This window comes from Hypanus sabinus, chromosome 9 (assembly GCF_030144855.1).
Source record: "Hypanus sabinus isolate sHypSab1 chromosome 9, sHypSab1.hap1, whole genome shotgun sequence".
Taxonomy (NCBI): domain Eukaryota; kingdom Metazoa; phylum Chordata; class Chondrichthyes; order Myliobatiformes; family Dasyatidae; genus Hypanus; species Hypanus sabinus.
The window spans coordinates 168,787,283-168,805,300 of NC_082714.1; the positions used below are offsets into that span (position 1 = coordinate 168,787,283).

At 42.5% G+C, this 18,018-nt stretch overlaps 1 protein-coding gene across 5 annotated transcripts in view; it reads left to right on the forward strand.

The window, feature by feature from the left end:
- Positions 1–18,018, forward strand: part of fer1l4 (fer-1 like family member 4) — a 397,456-nt gene that overhangs the window by 86,207 nt on the left and 293,231 nt on the right. For all 5 annotated transcript variants that reach the window (XM_059981120.1, XM_059981116.1, XM_059981117.1 and 2 more), the window contains 2 exons: positions 2,917–3,001; positions 15,136–15,295. In XM_059981120.1, coding sequence (XP_059837103.1) covers positions 2,917–3,001; positions 15,136–15,295 — 245 coding nt within the window. The remainder of the gene's footprint in view (positions 1–2,916; positions 3,002–15,135; positions 15,296–18,018) is intronic.

Here is an 18,018-nt window from a genome sequence, read left to right on the forward strand (position 1 = left end):
AAACATCCTTTCCATATCTACTCTGTCTAAGCCTTTCAACATTCAAAAGGTTGCAATGAGATTCCCCCCTCATCTTTCTGAATTCCTGTGAGTACAGACCCAGAGCCATCAAACGTTCCTTGTATGATAACCCTTTCATTCCTGGAATCATACTTGCGAACCTCCTCTGGACCCTCTTCAATGCTAACACATCTTTTCTAAGATGAGGGACCCAAAACTGATCACAATACTTGAGGTGAGGCCTCACCAGTGCCTTCAGCATCACATCCTTGCTTCCCCTCCTCAACAGCATCCAAAATGTTGAGGGGGATGGCCACAGAGGAGGTCTGTACTGGCTTCTTAACCCCTTTCCCCTTCCTGACATTTACCCAGTTTCCTGTGTTCTGCACCATGGGCGTGACTACCTCTCTATATGTCCTATCCATCACCTCCTCAGCCTCCCAAATAATCCGGGACTAGCCACAACCTGCCTTGAGAATCCATAGGTACTATATTGTAAAATGGCTGTAGTCAAAACTTTGTGTAGGGTTCATTGTTAGAGTTCTGATGTGCCAATGGGAAATGTAGAGTCATAGAAATGTATATTACTGAGGAAACCAATTGGCCTCCTGTGTTTATGCCAGTCAAAAAAAGTGCAGCTTAAATTAATCCTATGTTCTGTGCGCAAGGACATCCAGAAACCTTTGTACAGCAACGTTTTGTAGTCTCCCTGCATTTTAATAATATTCTGCTTCCCATTTCTTCCTACCAAAGTGGATATCCCCATGTTTCCCAACATTATGTTCTATAATTGCCTGATTTTTACCCATCTATGTTACCCATTAATTTTAAGCTGATCATGGTAGAATATTAACATAATGTCATCAACTCTTACCTTGTGCTGCTGACTTCCATATTACACATTGAATTCCTTTTGAAAATTCCACTGCACATCTACTGCTGCCCTTCAAAGTGCAGTGCTTGTTATATCCTCAAAGAACACATCAAATGTGACAGATTTTTGATAAAATCTCGTCAGCTTCGTTTTCTGTCTTTCTGTCTGGGCAGGTTAGTTTGCTTTCCTTGCAGTGAGTTCCAGATGCTATATCTTTTGACCGATTTCTTTCTTCAACCCTCTTCTACCACAGCAAAGTAGGGATATTTTGGTTAAAATTTCTGACTATCTTGTGTGATACATTTGTAAATGTTCTGTCACCTTGCTACTCTCTAATTTTGCTTGTACTTATTCACTGAACACTATGAAGTTTTATCAGCTTTTCCATAATCTAATGACCAAAATGATACACAGATTTCCATCTGTGGCCTTGCTAGTGGTTTAACTTGTCTTGGAGTTGAGTCATTTAATATCGAAACAGATCCTGCAGCCTCCTAATTAATGCAACATCCACACTCGTCCCATTGACAAGAATTTGGTACATAACCTTCTGAGTCTTTCCACTCCTGTCTTTTAAAGGTTATTATTGTACCTGCCTCAATCATTTTCTCCAGCAGCTCATTCTATGTACTTCCTCACTCTTCCATCCACATCTTCAGCAGTAACCTGCAAAACATCTTAACCACCTTCTGTATCTGTCTCATTAACTTCAAGGATCCATCCTTGATTAACCTGTACTTTTCTAAATGAGGATTAAAGCTGTTTGCATGTCTGCAGTTATTCAGTCAATCACACTCAATTTTTTCACTGAACACTGCATCAGCATTCTACCAGTCCTTGCACAAACCCTCACTCAAATGCACTACTTACAGCCAAAGGAGATTGGAAAATTATATTCGGAACTTCAGTCTTTCTTCCTTGCAAATTTTAAGTGGCTATGATATATTTTTCCATGCCTGGTGATTCATGAACAGTATTGCCAGACCTACTTTGTCTTTCTTTCTGTGTGGTTATCACATGCTTGACTATAAATTCTAGTACACTTGTTCCAGTGCTGAAGATCATGGTTGCAACAGACCATGTCTTGCACATTTACTGTTGAAATACTGTACTTCACCTGCCTCTTTACTGAGTTGGATGAGCAAAAATTTGCAGAAATTGTGAAAGCAGTCAGCAGATCAGATGCGGAGAGAAAAACAGAATTAATATTTCAAGTCAATGACCTTTCATTGAATCTTGCCAACTCTAACCTAAACTAGAAAATCTGATTAGGTGAAACTGTTGAATGATTTAAATGTTGAGGGTTGTAAGGTGTTGAGTTAGAAGACCAGGAACTATATCTCAAATTTATATTGGGCTTCAATGGAACAGTGCTGGAGCTGAGGTCAGGGTGTGAATGGGAGAGTTAAAGTGATAGGCAAGTGGAAGTGCATTCTCAACAAAACAGAGGTATATCAGGGAATTAAAGTACTTCAACCTCTTACCTTTCCTACATTTTAAAACTTGTTTGATTTTTAACTTTTCTAAGTTTTGATAGAACTCGTTAACCTGCAACATTTTTTCTTCACAGGTATAATGTAAATAACCAAATATTCATAGTGTTCTGACTTTATTACTTCAATTAATTTGCCTAATTTTGAGTTCAGAACCATGGTTTGAAAACCAGGATCCCTTGCGAGTGCCAGTGAGTGACTTCAGGACACCATGGACCACCTCAACCTGCAAAGCACCAGCAAGACCATTGCATAAAAATAACATGTCACATAACCTTCTGACATATAAATCACTTCATGGTCACTGGGATGAGACAGGAAGGATATATAAATTGCACACTGATGTCCAGTTGCAAAAGGCAAAATCTTATGGAATTGAATTTCCAAGCACCAGAACTTTACCCTTTTCCATCCTAAAGTCAACATTTGTGTACAATGCATTTCAAAAGCTGCAGTGAGCATGTTTAAATAGCTTAGGTTGTAATTGTGAAAAAAGATATTTTAGAGAGGCAACACCATCTGGTTTAAATAATTTTACTTGTGCTTTAGGTTGTTCATGCAAAAAAGATCCCATTCACTGGAGTTCAACTGGGATTGTTTAGGATTGATGCAGGAACTGTTCATCAGCAGACTGGTAAGGATATGGTCACATTGTCATCATCAAGAACCCTGACCAATATTTGTATAAAACTATCTGTGGCAATGTACAGGATGCTTTCATTTCTTTTCATAGAAACATAGAAAACCTACAGCATAACACAGGCCCTTCAGGCCACAAAGTTGTGCCGAACATGTCCCTACCTTAGAAGTTACTAGGGCTACCCATAGCCCTCTATTTAAATAAACTCCATGTACTTATCCAAAAGTCTCTTAAAAGACCCTATCGTATCTGCCTCCACCACCGTTGCCGGCAGCCCATTCCATGCACTCACCACTCTCTGTGTGAAAAAAAACTTACCCCTGACATCTCCTCTGTACCTACTCCCAAGCACCTTAAACATGAGCCCCCTTGTGGCAGCCATTTCAGCCCTGGGAAAAAGCCTCTGACTATCCACACGATCAATGCCTCTCATCATCTTATACACCTCTATCAGGTCACCTCTCATCTTCCATCGCTCCAGGGAGAAAAGGCCAAGTTCACTCAACCTATTCTCATATGGCATGCTCCCCAATCCAGGCAGCATCTTTGTAAATCTCCTCTGCACTCTTTCTATGGTTCCATCAGGTTAAATTCCATCAGGCTCATAAGGCTCGACCTGCCCTTGACAAAACCGTGCTGACTATTCCTAATCATTTTATACCTCTCCAAATGTTTATAAATCCTGCCATTCAGGATCTTCTCCACCAATGTACGAACCACTGAAGTAAGATTCACTGGTCTATAATTTCTTGGGCTATCTCTACTTCCTTTCCTGAATAAAGGAACAACATCCACAATCTTCTAATCCTCCGGAACCTCTCTCGTCCCCATTGATGATGCAAAGATCATTGCCAGAGGCTCAGCAATCTCCTCCCTCGCCTCCCACAATAGCCTGGGGTACATCTTGTCCGGTCCCAGCGACTTATCCAACTTGATGCTTTCCAAAAGCTCCAGCACATCCTCTTTCTTAATATCTACATGCTCAAGCTTTTCAATCAGCTGCAAGTCATTAGTACAATCACTAAGGTCCCTTTCCATAGTGAATACTGAAGTGAATCCTTTTCCTATATATGTGTGCTTCAACTCTTCAACTTTTTTTGTAGAATGCAACATATTCTAAAATTAAAACAAAGATGCACTCTCCTGCAGATTTCTGCAACAGCTTCTGAAGTGAAAGTCTATGGATGTAGAATATAGAACATAGAATTGTACAGCACATTACAGGCCCTTCGGCCCACAATGTTGTGCTGACCCTCAAACACTACCTCACATATAACCCCCCACCTTAAATTCCTCCATATACCTGTCTAGTAGTCTCTTAAACTTCACTAGTGTCTGCCTCCACCACAGACTCAGGCAGTGCATTCCACACACCAACCACTCTCTGAGTGAAAAACCATCCTCTAATATCCCCTTACCTTAAAGCCATGTCCTCTTGTACTGAGCAGTGGTGCCCTGGGGAAGAGGTACTGGCTGTCCACTCTTTCTATTCCTCTTAATATCTTGTACACCTCTATCATGTCTCCTCTCATCCTCCTTTCTCCAAAGAGTAAAGCCCTAGCTCCCTTAATCTCTGATCATAATCCATACTCTCTAAACCAGGCAGCATCCTGTACCCTCTGTACTCTGTACTCTGTACCCTTTCCAATGCTTCCACATCCTTCCTATAGTGAGGCCATGATTCTCTAAATGCCCATAGATCCTATCTCTAAGAATCTTTTCCAACGACTTTCCCACCACAGACATAAGGCTCACTGGTCTATAATTACCCGGACTATCCCTGCTACCTTTTTTGAACAAGGGGACAACATTCGCCTCCCTCCAATCCTCCGGTACCATTCCCGTGGACAACGAGGACATAATGATCCTAGCCAGAGGCTCAGAAATCTCTTCCCTCGCCTCGTGGAGCAGCCTGGGGAATATTTCATCAGGCCCTGGGGACTTATCCGTCCTAATGTATTTTAACAATTCCAACACCTCCTCTCCTTTAATATCAACATGTTCCAGAACAACAACCTCACTCACATTGTCCTCACTGTCATCAAGTTCCCTCTCATTGGTGAATACTGAAGAGAAATATTCATTGAGGACCTCGCTCACTTCCACAGCCTCCAGGCACATCTTCCCACTTTTATCTCTAATCGATCCTACCTTCACTCCTGTCATCCTTTTGTTCTTCACATAATTGAAGAATGCCTTGGGGTATTCCTTTACCCTACTCGCCAAGGCCTTCTCATGCCCCCTTCTTGCTCTTCTCAGCCCCTTCTTAAGCTCCTTTCTTGCTACCCTATATTCCTCAATAGACCCATCTGATCCTTGCTTCCTGAACCTCATGTATGCTGCCTTCTTCCACCTGACTAGATTTTCCACTTCACTTGTCACCCATAGTTCCTTCACCCTACCATTCTTTATCTTCCTCACCGGGACAAATTTATCCCTAACATCCTGCAAGAGATCCTTAAACATTGACCACATGTCCATAGTACATTTCCCTGCAAAAACGTCATCCCAATTCACACCCACAAGTCTTATATTATGAGCCTTATAGCCTCATAATTTGCCCTTCCCCAATTAAAAATTTTCCTGCCTTCTCTGATTCTGTCCTTTTCCATGATAATGCTAAAGGCCAGGGAGCGGTGGTCACTGTCCCCCAGATGCTCACCCACTGAGAGATCTGTAACCTGACCCGGTTTGTTACCTAATACTAGATCTTGTATGGCATTCCCCCTAGTCGGCCTGTCAACATACTGTGACAGGAATCCATCCTGGACACACTTAACAAACTTTGCCCCATCTAAACCCTTGGAACTAATCAGGTGCCAATCAATATTAGGGAAGTTAAAGTCACCCATGATAACAACCCTGTTATTGTTGCACCTTTCCAAAATCTGCCTCCCAATCTGCTCCTCGGTATCTCTGCTGCTACCAGGGGGCCTATAGAATACCCCCAGTAGAGTAACTGCTCCCTTCCTGTTCCTGACTTCCACCCATACTGACTCAAAAGAGGATCCTGCTACATTGCACACCCTTTCTGCAGCTGTAATATTATCCCTGACCAGTATTGCCACCCCTCCTCCACCTTCCCCACCCCCCCTCTATCCCTTTTAAAACACTGAAATCCAGGAGTATTGAGAATCCATTCCTGCCCTGGTGCCAGCCAAGTCGCCGTAATTGCCACTACATCATAGTTCCATGTATGTATGTATCCAAGCTCTCAGTTCATCACCTTTGTTCCTGATGCTTCTTGCATTGAAGTACGCACACTTTAGCCCTTCTACCTTACTACCTTTATACACTTTATTCTGCTGCTCTTTCCTCAAAGCCTCTCTATATGTTAGATCTGGCTTTACTCCATGCACTTCTTTCACTGCTCTATCGCTCCAGGTCCCATCCCCCCTTGCAAATTAGTTTAAACCCTGCTGAACCATGCTAGCAAACCTACCAGCAAGGATATTTCTCCCCCTCGAGTTCAGGTGCAACCCATCCAATCTGTACAGGTCCCACCTTCCCCAGAAGAGATCCCAATTGTCCAGAAATCTAAAACCCTGCCCCCTGCATTCAACTGCCATCTCCTCCAATTCTTACCATCACTATCACGTAGTACTGGCAGCAATCCTGAGAACGCCACCCTTGAGGTCCTGTTCTTCAGCCTTCTGCCTAGTTCCTGAAACTCACACTTCAGGACCTCATCCCTCTTCCTGCCTTTGTCATTGGTCCCAACAATTATCATGACTTCTGGTTGCTTTCCCTCTCGTGCCAGGATGTCATGCACCCAGTCAGAGACATACCGGACCCTGGCACCCGAGAGGCAACAAACCATGCGGGTTTCCTTCTCACGTCCACAAAATCTACTGTCTGCTCCCCTGACTATAGAGTCTCCAATGACGACAGCTCTCCTCTTCTCCATCCCATCCTTCTGCACCACAGGATCAGACTCAGAGCCAGAGGCCCTGCCACCATTGCTCACACCTGGTCAGTCGTCCTCACCAACAGCATCCAGGATGGTAAACTTATTATTCAGGGGAATGGCTACAGGGGTGCTCTGCACTACCTGTCTACTCTCCTTCGCTTCCCCCCCTCGGACTGTCACCCAACCACTTGCTTCCGGCAGCCCAGGTGTGACTACCTCCCTGTGGCTCTCATCTATGACTGCCTCATTCTCCCTTATGAGTCAAAGGTCATCCAGCTGCTGCTCCAGATTCCTCACATGGTCTTCCAGATCGCCCAGCTGCATGCACTTCTGGCAGATGTGACTATTGTGGAGAGGGGAGATCCCCCAAGACTGCCACATCTCACAGGAGAGGCACAGCACCGCCTCAGGAGGCATTGTAAAGACTAACTGGGAGCAAGCTCATCTTCCGCCTCTTCTCGTTGAAGCCTCTCAAGTCGAAGCCTCAAATCTCCAGTCCTCCACTGGCCCACTCACTCACTGGCCACTATGAACACATGTGAACACCATGTCAGAAACAAGCACAATTGTAGTATAGCTTATTTATAGGCATACTCTGCAAAAATTCCTACTTTACAATATCAGTTAGACCATAAGCCCATAAGATACCAGAGCAGAATTAGGCCATTCAGCCCATCGACTCTGCTCTGCCATTCCATCATGGCTAATCCCAGATTCCACTCAACCTCCTACACTTGCCTTCCCAATCATCCAACTTCTCACTCACTTTTGCTACCTTATATGCCCTTTCCTTGGCTTTTATGCCGTCCTTAATATCCCGTGTTAACCATGATTGACTAGCCCCGCCATCTGAGAACTACTTCTAATCTGGGATGTATCTATCCTGCGCCTTGTAATCTATTTCCAAAAACTTCAACCCTCTCTGGTCTGCCATCATCCCTACCAGTATCCTCCTCCAATCCACCTGGGCAAGCTCCTCTCTCATGCCTCTGTAATTCCCTTTATTCCTTTGCAATACTGGTATATGTGAGTTATGCTCCTCCCTCTCAAATGCAGTATAAATTCAATCATATTATGATCACTGCTTCCTAAGGGTTCCTTTATATTAAGCTCCCTAATAAGATTTGGGTTATTATACAATGCCCAATCTAAGGTAACATTTCCCTGAGTCGGATCAAACACAAGCTGCTCTAAAAAGCCATCTTGTGGGCATTCAATAAATTCCTTCCCTCGTGATCTGACACTGACCTGATTTTCCCAAACCGATCACATCTACAGGCCTCCAAAGAGTAGCCAAAATGTGGAATTGAGATTGGAAATGGAGCTGGAAAAAGAAAATAATAACGTAAATTCTACAATTGTAATGATAGTGAAAGGGAGGTGAGAGTTGATATTGGACCACTGGAAAATTATGCTGGTGAGGAAGTAATGGGGAACAAAGAAATGGCAGATGAATTTATGGGTACTTTGCATCAGTCTTCACTGTGGAAGACACTTGCAGTGTGCCAGAAGTCTGTGTGTATCAGGGAATTGGAGTGAGAGCCATTGCTATTGCAAAGGAAAATGTGCGAGGCAAACTGAAAGTTCTTAAGGTGGGTAAATTACCTACACCAGATGGACTATGCCCCTGAGACCTGAGAGAGGTTGCTGAAAAGATGACATATATATTGATCATGATCTTTAAAGAATCACTTGATTCTGGCATGGTCCCAGAGGACTGGAAAATTGCAAATGTTACTCCACTCTTTAAGAAAGGAGGAAAGCAAATGAAAGGAAATTATGGGCCAGTTAGCCAAACCTCAGTGGTTAGGAAAGACAAACACAAGGAAATGTGCAGATGCTGGAAATTCAAACAACAACACACACAAAATGCTGGTGGAACTCAGCAGGCCAGGCAGCATCTATAGGACGAAGGGTCTCGGCCCGAAACGTCGACAGCGCTTCTCCCTATAGATGCTGCCTGGCCTGCTGCGTTCCACCAGCATTTTGTGTGTGTTGATTAGGAAAGAGTTGGAGTCCATTATTAAATATGATTATTAAGGGTGAAGTTTTGAGGTACTTGGAGACTAATGACAAAATAGGTCAAAGTCAGCATGGTTTCTATAAAGGAAAATCTTGCCTGACAAATCTGTTAGAGTTCTTCAAAGAAGTAATAAGCAGGGTGGACAAAGAAGAGGCAGTGGATGTCACTTGGATTTTCAGAAGGCATTTGATAAGGTGCCGCACATGAGGCTGATTAGCAAGATAAAATCCAAAGGCATTACATAAAAGTTACCAGCATGGAGAGAGGAATGGCTGACAGGCAGGAGGCAATGAGTGGAAATAAAGGGGGTCTTTTCTTTTTGGCTGCCAGTGACTAGTGGTGTTCATCAGGGGTCAGTATTGAGACTGCTACTTTTCATATTGTTAATGATTTGAATAATGGAATTGAAGGCTTTGTCGCATAGTTTTCAGTGATACAGAGATAGGTGGAATGGTAGGTTGTATTGAGGAAGCAATTTGATTGCAGCAGGACTTGGATAAATAAGAAGAATGGGCAAAATAGTGGCAGATGGAATACAGTGCTGGGAAATGTATGATAGTGCAATTTGGTGAAAGGAACTATAGTGCAAACTGTTATCTAAATGGAGAGAAGATTCAAACATTAAAGGTGTAAAGGGACTTGGGAATCTTTGTACAAAACCCCCAGAAGGTTAATTTACAGGTTGAGTCTGTTGTAAAGATGGCAAATGCAACGTTGGCATTTATTCCAAAGGGAATCTAATATAAAAGCAAGGAGATAATGCTGAGCCTTTATAAGACTAATCAGACCGCACTTGGAATATTGTCAACAGTTTTGGGCCCAATATCTCAGAAAGGATGTGTTGTCATTGGAGAGAGTCCAGAGGAGGTTCATGAGGATGATTCTGAAAATGAAGGGGTTAAAATATGAAAAGCATTTGGCAGCTTTGGGTCTGTACTCATGGAATTTAGAAGAATGCATGGGGATCTCTTTGAAACCTACCGAATGTTGAAAGGACTAAATAAAGTGGATATGGAGAAGATGTTTCCTATAGTAAGAGTATCCAGAACTAGAGGGCAGAGCCTCAAAATTGAGGGGCGATGTTTCAGAACAGATATAAGGAGGAATTTTTTTTTTAGCCAGGGAGTGGTAAATCTGTGGAATGCTCAGCCACAGACAATTGTGGAGGCCAAGTCCATGGGTATATTTAAGGTGGAAGTTGATGGTTTCCTGATCAGTCAGGGCATCAAAGGATATGGTGAGAAGGCAGGTGTATGAGGTTGAGTGGGATCCGGGATCAGCCATGATGCAATGGCAGAGCAGACTCAATGGGCTGGAAGGCCTAATTCTGCTCCTATGTCTTTTTGGTCAGTATGCCCACAACGTCATGCTGCCCAACCTCTAATTGCGCCAAAAATCCATCCAGATTATTTTGAATGCTACACACATTTAAATACAGCACCTTCAGTCCTGTATTCTTCGTCCTTTTGAATTTTGTCTCTGTGGTACAATTTAACTCTTTGCTCTGTCTGCATTTGTACCCAATCATTGGCTTGTCCTTCCTTACGTTCATGTGACACTCCTCCTCAGCTCTATCATACTGGTTTCCATCCCCCTGCCATATACTTTAAACCACTCCCAACAATTCTAGTGAACCTGCCTGCAAGAATATAGGCCCCTCTCAGATTTAAGGGCAACCCATCCTTTTTGTATAGGTCCCACCTGCCCCAGAAAAGGTCCCAATTATCCAAAACTCTGAATCCCTGGCCCCTGCTCCAATTCTTCAGACATGTATTTATCCTCCAACTCATTCTATTCCTATCCTCACTGTTGCGTGTCACAGTCAGTAATCCCAAAATTACTACCCTTGAGGTCCTGCTTCTCAGCTTCCTTCCTAACTTCCTGTAGTCTGTTTTCAAGACCTCCTCCCTTTTCCTACCTATGATGTTGGTACCAATATGTACCATGAATTCTGGCTATTCCATCTCTTCTTTCAGGATATTGTGGACACGTTCAGAAACATCTCAGACCCTGGCACCTGGCAGGCAGTCTACCATGCATGTTTCCTTTCTGTGTCCATGAATCACCTATCTACCCCCAAACTGTAGAGTCTCCTATGACTGCTGCTATCCTCTTCAGTCCCCTTTCCTTCTGAGCCACAGGGCCAGACTCCGTGCTAAAGGCATGACCTCTGTTGCTTCCCTCAGGAAGGTCACCCAATAGTGCTCAAAGTGGAGTACATATTGTTGAGGGGGATGGCCACAGGGGTACCCTCCACTGTCTGATATTCCCCCTTCCGTCTCCTGACAGTCACCCATTTATCTGTCTCCTGTAGCCTCAGGGTGACTACCTCCCTGTAGTCCTGTCTGTCACTGCTTCACTTTCCCTATCAAGCTGAAGGTCATCGAGTTGCAGCTCCAGTTCCCTAACACAGTCTCTAAAGAGCTGCATCGCAATGCACCAAGTGCAGATGTGGTCTCCTGGAAATCCCACATCTGACACGCGGAACAGAAAACTGGCCCTGTAGACATATACCCTATTTTCTCAAGAGTTAGATAAGAATTTACCTACTTACCCTGCCTCCATTGGTTCTCGCCAAAGCCCTGTTGAACCAAAGCCTTACCACTCTGACTCAGAGCACTCCAATGATGACTGCTCCCACGATGACCACTCGTTGGATGGGACCCGTCTATTATGGAGTCTTGGTTTTTAAAGCTCTTTGCATGAAAACTTCTGTTGCTTACTTCAAACATAGAGTCAGCGAAAAGTTCAGCGCAAAAACAGACCCTTTGGCCCGTCTAGTCCATGCCAAGCCATTCAAATTGCTGACTCCCATTAACCTTCACTGGGACCATACCCCTACCATTCATGTGCCTATCTAAAATTCTCTTAAACTTTGAAAAAGAGCTTTCACGCAACACTTTTGCTGCAGCTTTTGTCACACTTTCACAGCCTCTGAGTGAAGAAGATTCCCCTCATGTTCCCCTTAACCTTTCCCTTTCACCTTAAAACGATGACGTTTGGTTGTTGTCCCACACAACCTCAGTGGAAAAAGCTTGCTTGCATTTACCCTCTCATAATTTTTTATACCTCTATCCAATTTCCTCTCAATCTTCTACGTTCCAAAGAATAAGGTCATAACCTATTCAATCTTTCCTTATAACTCTGGTCCTCCAGTTCCAGTACCATACTTGTAAATTTTTAACCTTATTTACATCTTTCCTGTTAGGTAGATGACCAATACTGCACAAAACTCCAAATTATGCCTCACCAACATAAGACCATATAAGCATATAACAATTACAGCACAAAAACAGGCCATCTCGGCCCTTCTAGTCCATGCTGAATGCTTACTCTCACCTAGTCCCACCTACCTGCACTCAGCTCATAACCCTACATTCCTTTCCTGTCCATATACCTATCCAATTTTTTTTTAATGACAAAATCAAACCTGCCTCTATCACTTCTACTGGAAGCTCGTTCCACACAGCTACCACTCTCTGAGTAAAGAAGTTCCCCCTTGTGTTATCCCTAAATTTTTACCCCTTAACTCTCAACTCATGTCCTCTTGTTTGAATCTCCCCTACTGTCAATGGGAAAAAGTCTATCCACGTCAACTCAATCTGTCCCCCTCATAATTTTAAATACCTCTATCAAGTCCCCCCTCAACCTTCTATGCTCCAAAGAATAAAGACCTAACTTGTTCAGCCTTTCTTTGTAACTTAGGTGCTGAAACCCTGGTAACATTCTAGTAAATCTCCTCTAAACTCTCTCTATTTTGTTGACATCTTTGCTATAATTTGGTGACCAGAACTGTACTCAATACTCCAAATTCGGCCTCACCAATGCCTTGTACAATTTTAACATTGCATCCCAACTCCTATACACAATGCTCTGATTTATAAAGGCCAGCATACCAAAAGCTTTCTTCACCACCCTATCCACATGAGATTCCACCTTCAGGGAGCTATGCACCATTACTCCTAGATCACTCTGTTCTACTGCATTCCTCAATGCCCTACCATTTACCATGTATGTCCTATTTTGATTAGTCCTACCAAAATGTAGTACCTCACACTTATCAGCATTAAACTCCATCTGCCATCTTTCAGCCCACTCTTCTAACTGGCCTAAATCTCTCTGCAAGCTTTGAAAACCTACTTCATTATCCACAGCGCCACCTACCTTAGTATCATCTGCATACTTCTAATCCAATTTACCACCCCATCATCCAGATCATTAATATATATGACAAGCTACATTGGACCCAGTATAGATCCCTGAGGCACACCACTAGTCACCGGCCTCCAACCTGACAAACAGTTATCCACCACTACTCTCTGGCATCTCCCATCCAGCCACTGTTGAATCTATTTTACTACTTCAATATTAATACCTAATGATTGAACCTTCCTAACTAACTTTGCATGTGGAACCTTGTCAAAGGCCTTACTGAAGTCCATATAGACAACATCCACTGCTTTACCCTCGTCAACTTTCCTAGTAACCTTTTCAAAAATTTCAATAAGATTTGTCAAACAGGGCCTTCCACACACAAATCCATGTTGACTGTTCCTAATCAGACCCTGTCTATCCAGATAATTATATATACCATCTCTAAGAATACTTTCCATTAATTTACCCACCATTGATGTCAAACTTACAGGCTGATAATTGCTAGGTTTATTCTTAGAACCCTTTTTAAACAATCGAACAACATGAGCAATATGCCAGTCCTCCGGCACCATCCCCATTTCTAATGACATTTGAAATATTTCTGTCAGAGACCCTGCTATTTCTACACTAACTTTCCTCAAGGTCCTAGGGAATATCCTGTCAGGATCTGGAGACTTATCCACTTTTATATTCTTTAATAGCTCTAGTACTTCCTCTTCTTTAATTATCATAGTTTCCATAACTACCCTACTTGTTTCTCTTACCTTACACAATTCAATATCCTTCTGCTTAGTGAATACTGATGAAAAGAAATTGTTCAAAATCTCCCCCATCTCTCATAGCTGTCCACTTTGATTCTCTAAGGGACCAATTTTATCCCTCACTATCCTTTTGCTAATAATGTAACTGTAGAAACCCTTTGGGTTTATTTTCACCTTACTTGCCAAAGCAACCTCATATCTTCTTTTAGTTTTTCTGATTTCTTTCTTAGGATTCTTTTCACATTTTTTTTTGTAATTTTTTTATTGAAGTTTATCATCAAACAAACATTTCCATAAAATGTATTTCAGACATTGCACATATATATCATATAATCATATATATCACAAATCTCCACAAAGTATTTATCTAAGGTATACACTTATAGAAAAGAGTGGAAAGAAAAAAACAAGCAAAAGGAAAGAACTATGTACAAGTAGGGAGTGGTTTTTCCAGCTGATGCAGGTCCCTCTGCAAGCCATGACTGCCTTCCTCGCTGTCCACTACACTCCCAATCTTGATGTCATCTGAAAACTTGTTCATCCATTTAATCACATTATCATCCAGATCATTGATATAGATGACAAACATCAAAGGACCCAGCACTGATCCCTGTGGTACACTATTAGTCACAGGCCTCCAATCAGAGAGGCAAGCATTTACAAACACTCTCTGGCTTCTCCCACAAAGCCAATGTCTGATCCAATTTACCACCTCATCCTGAATGCTGAGTGATTGAACCCTCTTGACCAGCCTCCTATGTGAGATGTTGTTAAATGCCTTACTAAAGTCCATGTAATCAACATCCACTTCATCCACCTTCCTGGTAACTTCCTCGAAAAACTCTCTTAGATTGGTTAGACATGACCTACCACACACAAAGACATGCTGACTAATCCTTCAGTCCATATCTATCCAAATACTAACTGGTCCTTAGAATGCCTGGATATTTTGTTCCAGTTAAAGCAGTAATTTTGAACTTTATCAGCCTGGTTTCATATTGTTTCTCCACGTGCTTTCGTTCTATCTGTCTCTCCATTGTGCTACTGTGCACTCACTTTCTGCTTATTCCAAACTGTTTCTGAGAATAACTTGTTTACCCGAGAGCACTTCATAATCTCTTCCATTATTTTAAAATTTTCAATGACATTTTTTTCAGCATTTCCTCTTTTCACAACCCTGATGTTTGTATGATGATTTATCAGGGTTCTTCAATCACTTTCAGGTATCAAATGCAGCATGATTATTGTCAGGAAATTAGGAATTATTTTTGTTTTTCAGATCATGGTTTTTATCAGAAATGGGCAATTCTGACTGACCCTAAAGACACAAAAAGTGGCATTAAAGGCTTTGTGAAGTGCACAATCACAGTATTTGGGAAAGGAGATTCCCAGGGAGGTGTGCCTGGTGATGATGCCAAAGCGGATGCAGATGTAGAAAAGTGAGTAAAAGCTGGAAGGTGAATCCATGTTGTGATTTGGAATGAATGCCTGAAGGTTGGCAAAAACAGGCTTTTCCTTGATAAAATCTTGGTGGAAGCAACTACATCTGTCTTATTTTGTCATATTGTCCAAACAGTTACCCCACAGCCACCCACTCAACATCACACCTATGGCCCACAGCATGAGGGCCCACCACTTCTTTCTTAAGCAAAGCTTCTACCATTTCCTCTCCATCGACATTAACCCATCATTGTGATTAACCCATCTCACTAAGGCCAAACGTCAGCTCTCAGATGTTGGATGAAAAACTGCAAATGATGGAAATTTGGATAAAAACACAAGGTGCTGGGGACATTCTAAATAAAGGAAAACAGTGAATGTTTCACTCCTGTCAATAAAGTCCTAACCTATTCAACCTTTCCCTATAAGGAGAAGGTATAAATTCCTAACAGACAGCATTGGGAATTGAACAAGGGTCACTGGAGTTTTACACTAACTGCTATACTATTGTGTTCCAGCTTAGTGACAAATAACAATTACAAGCCGAAACACTGCCACAACAGCCTAACTGTACCTCTGCATACCTACCTCTATGGGACTCTATTCTATTCTGCCATTTCCTCCACATCCACCATAGATGTTCTGATGATAGGAGTACACAATGGTGCTCCTTAGCTTAGAGGAACCCATTTTCTTCTCGCTCTTGACTGACAGTTCAGCATCTCATCTCTTTCCTGTAGATCAGTTCTCATTCCCTCATTATGGAGTCACAGAATACTGCAGCACACAGATTGACCCTTCATCCTACCTAGTCCACGCTGTCATGATCTCCTGCCTGGTCACATCTACCTGCACCCAGACTAGTTTCTCTCCAAACCCCTCCCTCCATCCACCTATCCAAACTTCTCTTAAATGTTACAGTTGGACCCACATTCATTACTTCCATTGGCAGCTCATTCCATAGTCTTCCCACTCTCAGAGTGGAGGTTTCTCCTTAGATTCCTCTTAAATATTTCACTTTTCACCCTAAGCCTATGATCTCTAGTTCTAGTCCTTACCCTACATCAGCAGGAAATGCCTGCTTGTATTTATTCTGTCTATTTACCCTCATAAATTTCTATACCTTATAAGATCTTCCCTCATTCTCCTACACTCCAGGGAATAAAGTCCTAACCTATTCAACCTTTTCCTATAACTCAAATAGAAACATCGAAACATAGAAAACCTACAGCACAATAACAGGCCCTTCGGCCCACAAAGCTATGCCGAACATGTCCTTACCTTTGAACTACCTAGGCTTCACCCATAGCCCTCTATTTTACTAAGCTCCATGTAGCCATCCAGGAGTCTCTTAAAAGACTCTATTGTTTCTGCCTCCAACACTGCCATCGGCAGCCCATTCCACGCACTCACCGTACTCTGCGTTTTAAAAAAAAACACAAAACTTGCCCTTGACATCTCCTCTGTACCTACGTCCAAGCACCTTAAACTTGTGCCCTCTCATGCTAGCCATTTCAGCCCTGAGAAAAAGCCTCTGACTATCGACACAATCAATGCCTCTCATTATCTTGTTCACCTCTATCAGGTCACCTTTCATCCTCTGTCGCTCCAAGGAGAAAGGGCCAAGTTCATTCAACCTATTCTCATAAGGCATTCTCCCCAATCCAGGCAACATCCTTGTAAATCTCCTCTGCACCCTTTCTGTAGTTTCCACGTCCTTCCTATAGTGAGGTGACCAGAATTGAGCATTGTAGTCCAAGTGAGGTCTGACCAGGGTCCTATATAGTTGTAACATTACCTCTTGGCTCTTAAACTCAGTCCCATGATTGATGAAGGCCAATACACTGTATGCCTTCTTAACCACAGAGTCAACCTGCGTAGCAGCTTTGAGTGTCCTATGAACTTAGACCCCAAGATCCCTCTGATCCTCCACACTGCCAAGAGTCTTGCCATTAATACTATATTCTGCCATCATATTTGACCTACCAAAATGAACCACCTCACACTTAACTGGGATAAACTCCATATGCCATTTCTCAGCCTAGTTTTGCATCCTATCAATGTCCCGTTGTAACCTCTGACAGCCCTCCACACTATCCACAACACCCTCAACCCTTGTGTCATCAGCAAACTTACTAACCCATCCCTCCACTTCCTCATCCAGGTCACTTATAAAAATCACAAAGAGTAGGGGTCCCAGAAAAAATCCCTGAGACACACCACTGGTCAATGACCTCCATGCAGAATATGATCTGTCTACAACCACTCTTTGCTTTCTATGGGCAGAATCAGTTCTGGATCCACAAAGCAATGTCCCCATGACTCTTTACTTTCTTAATAAGCCTTGCATGGGGTACCTTATCAAATGCTTTGCTGAATTCCATATACACTACATCTATGGCTCTACCTTCATCAATGTGTTTAGTCACATCCTCAAAAAATTCAATCAGGCTTGTAAGCATGACCTGCCCTTGACAATGCCATGCTGACTATTCCTAATCATATTATACCTCTCCAAATGTTCATAAATCCTGGATCATCTCCATCAACTTACCAACCACTGAAGTAAGAATCCTCGAGTCCCAGCATCATTTTTATAAATTTTGACTGCTTCCTTTCTACCTTATCGATATCTTTCCTGTTGGTAGGCTAAGATCACCTTTCTGTTCAAATGGCTTTCCCCTGCTCCTGTTTATTGCTTTTTCATAAGTGGTTTAACTTG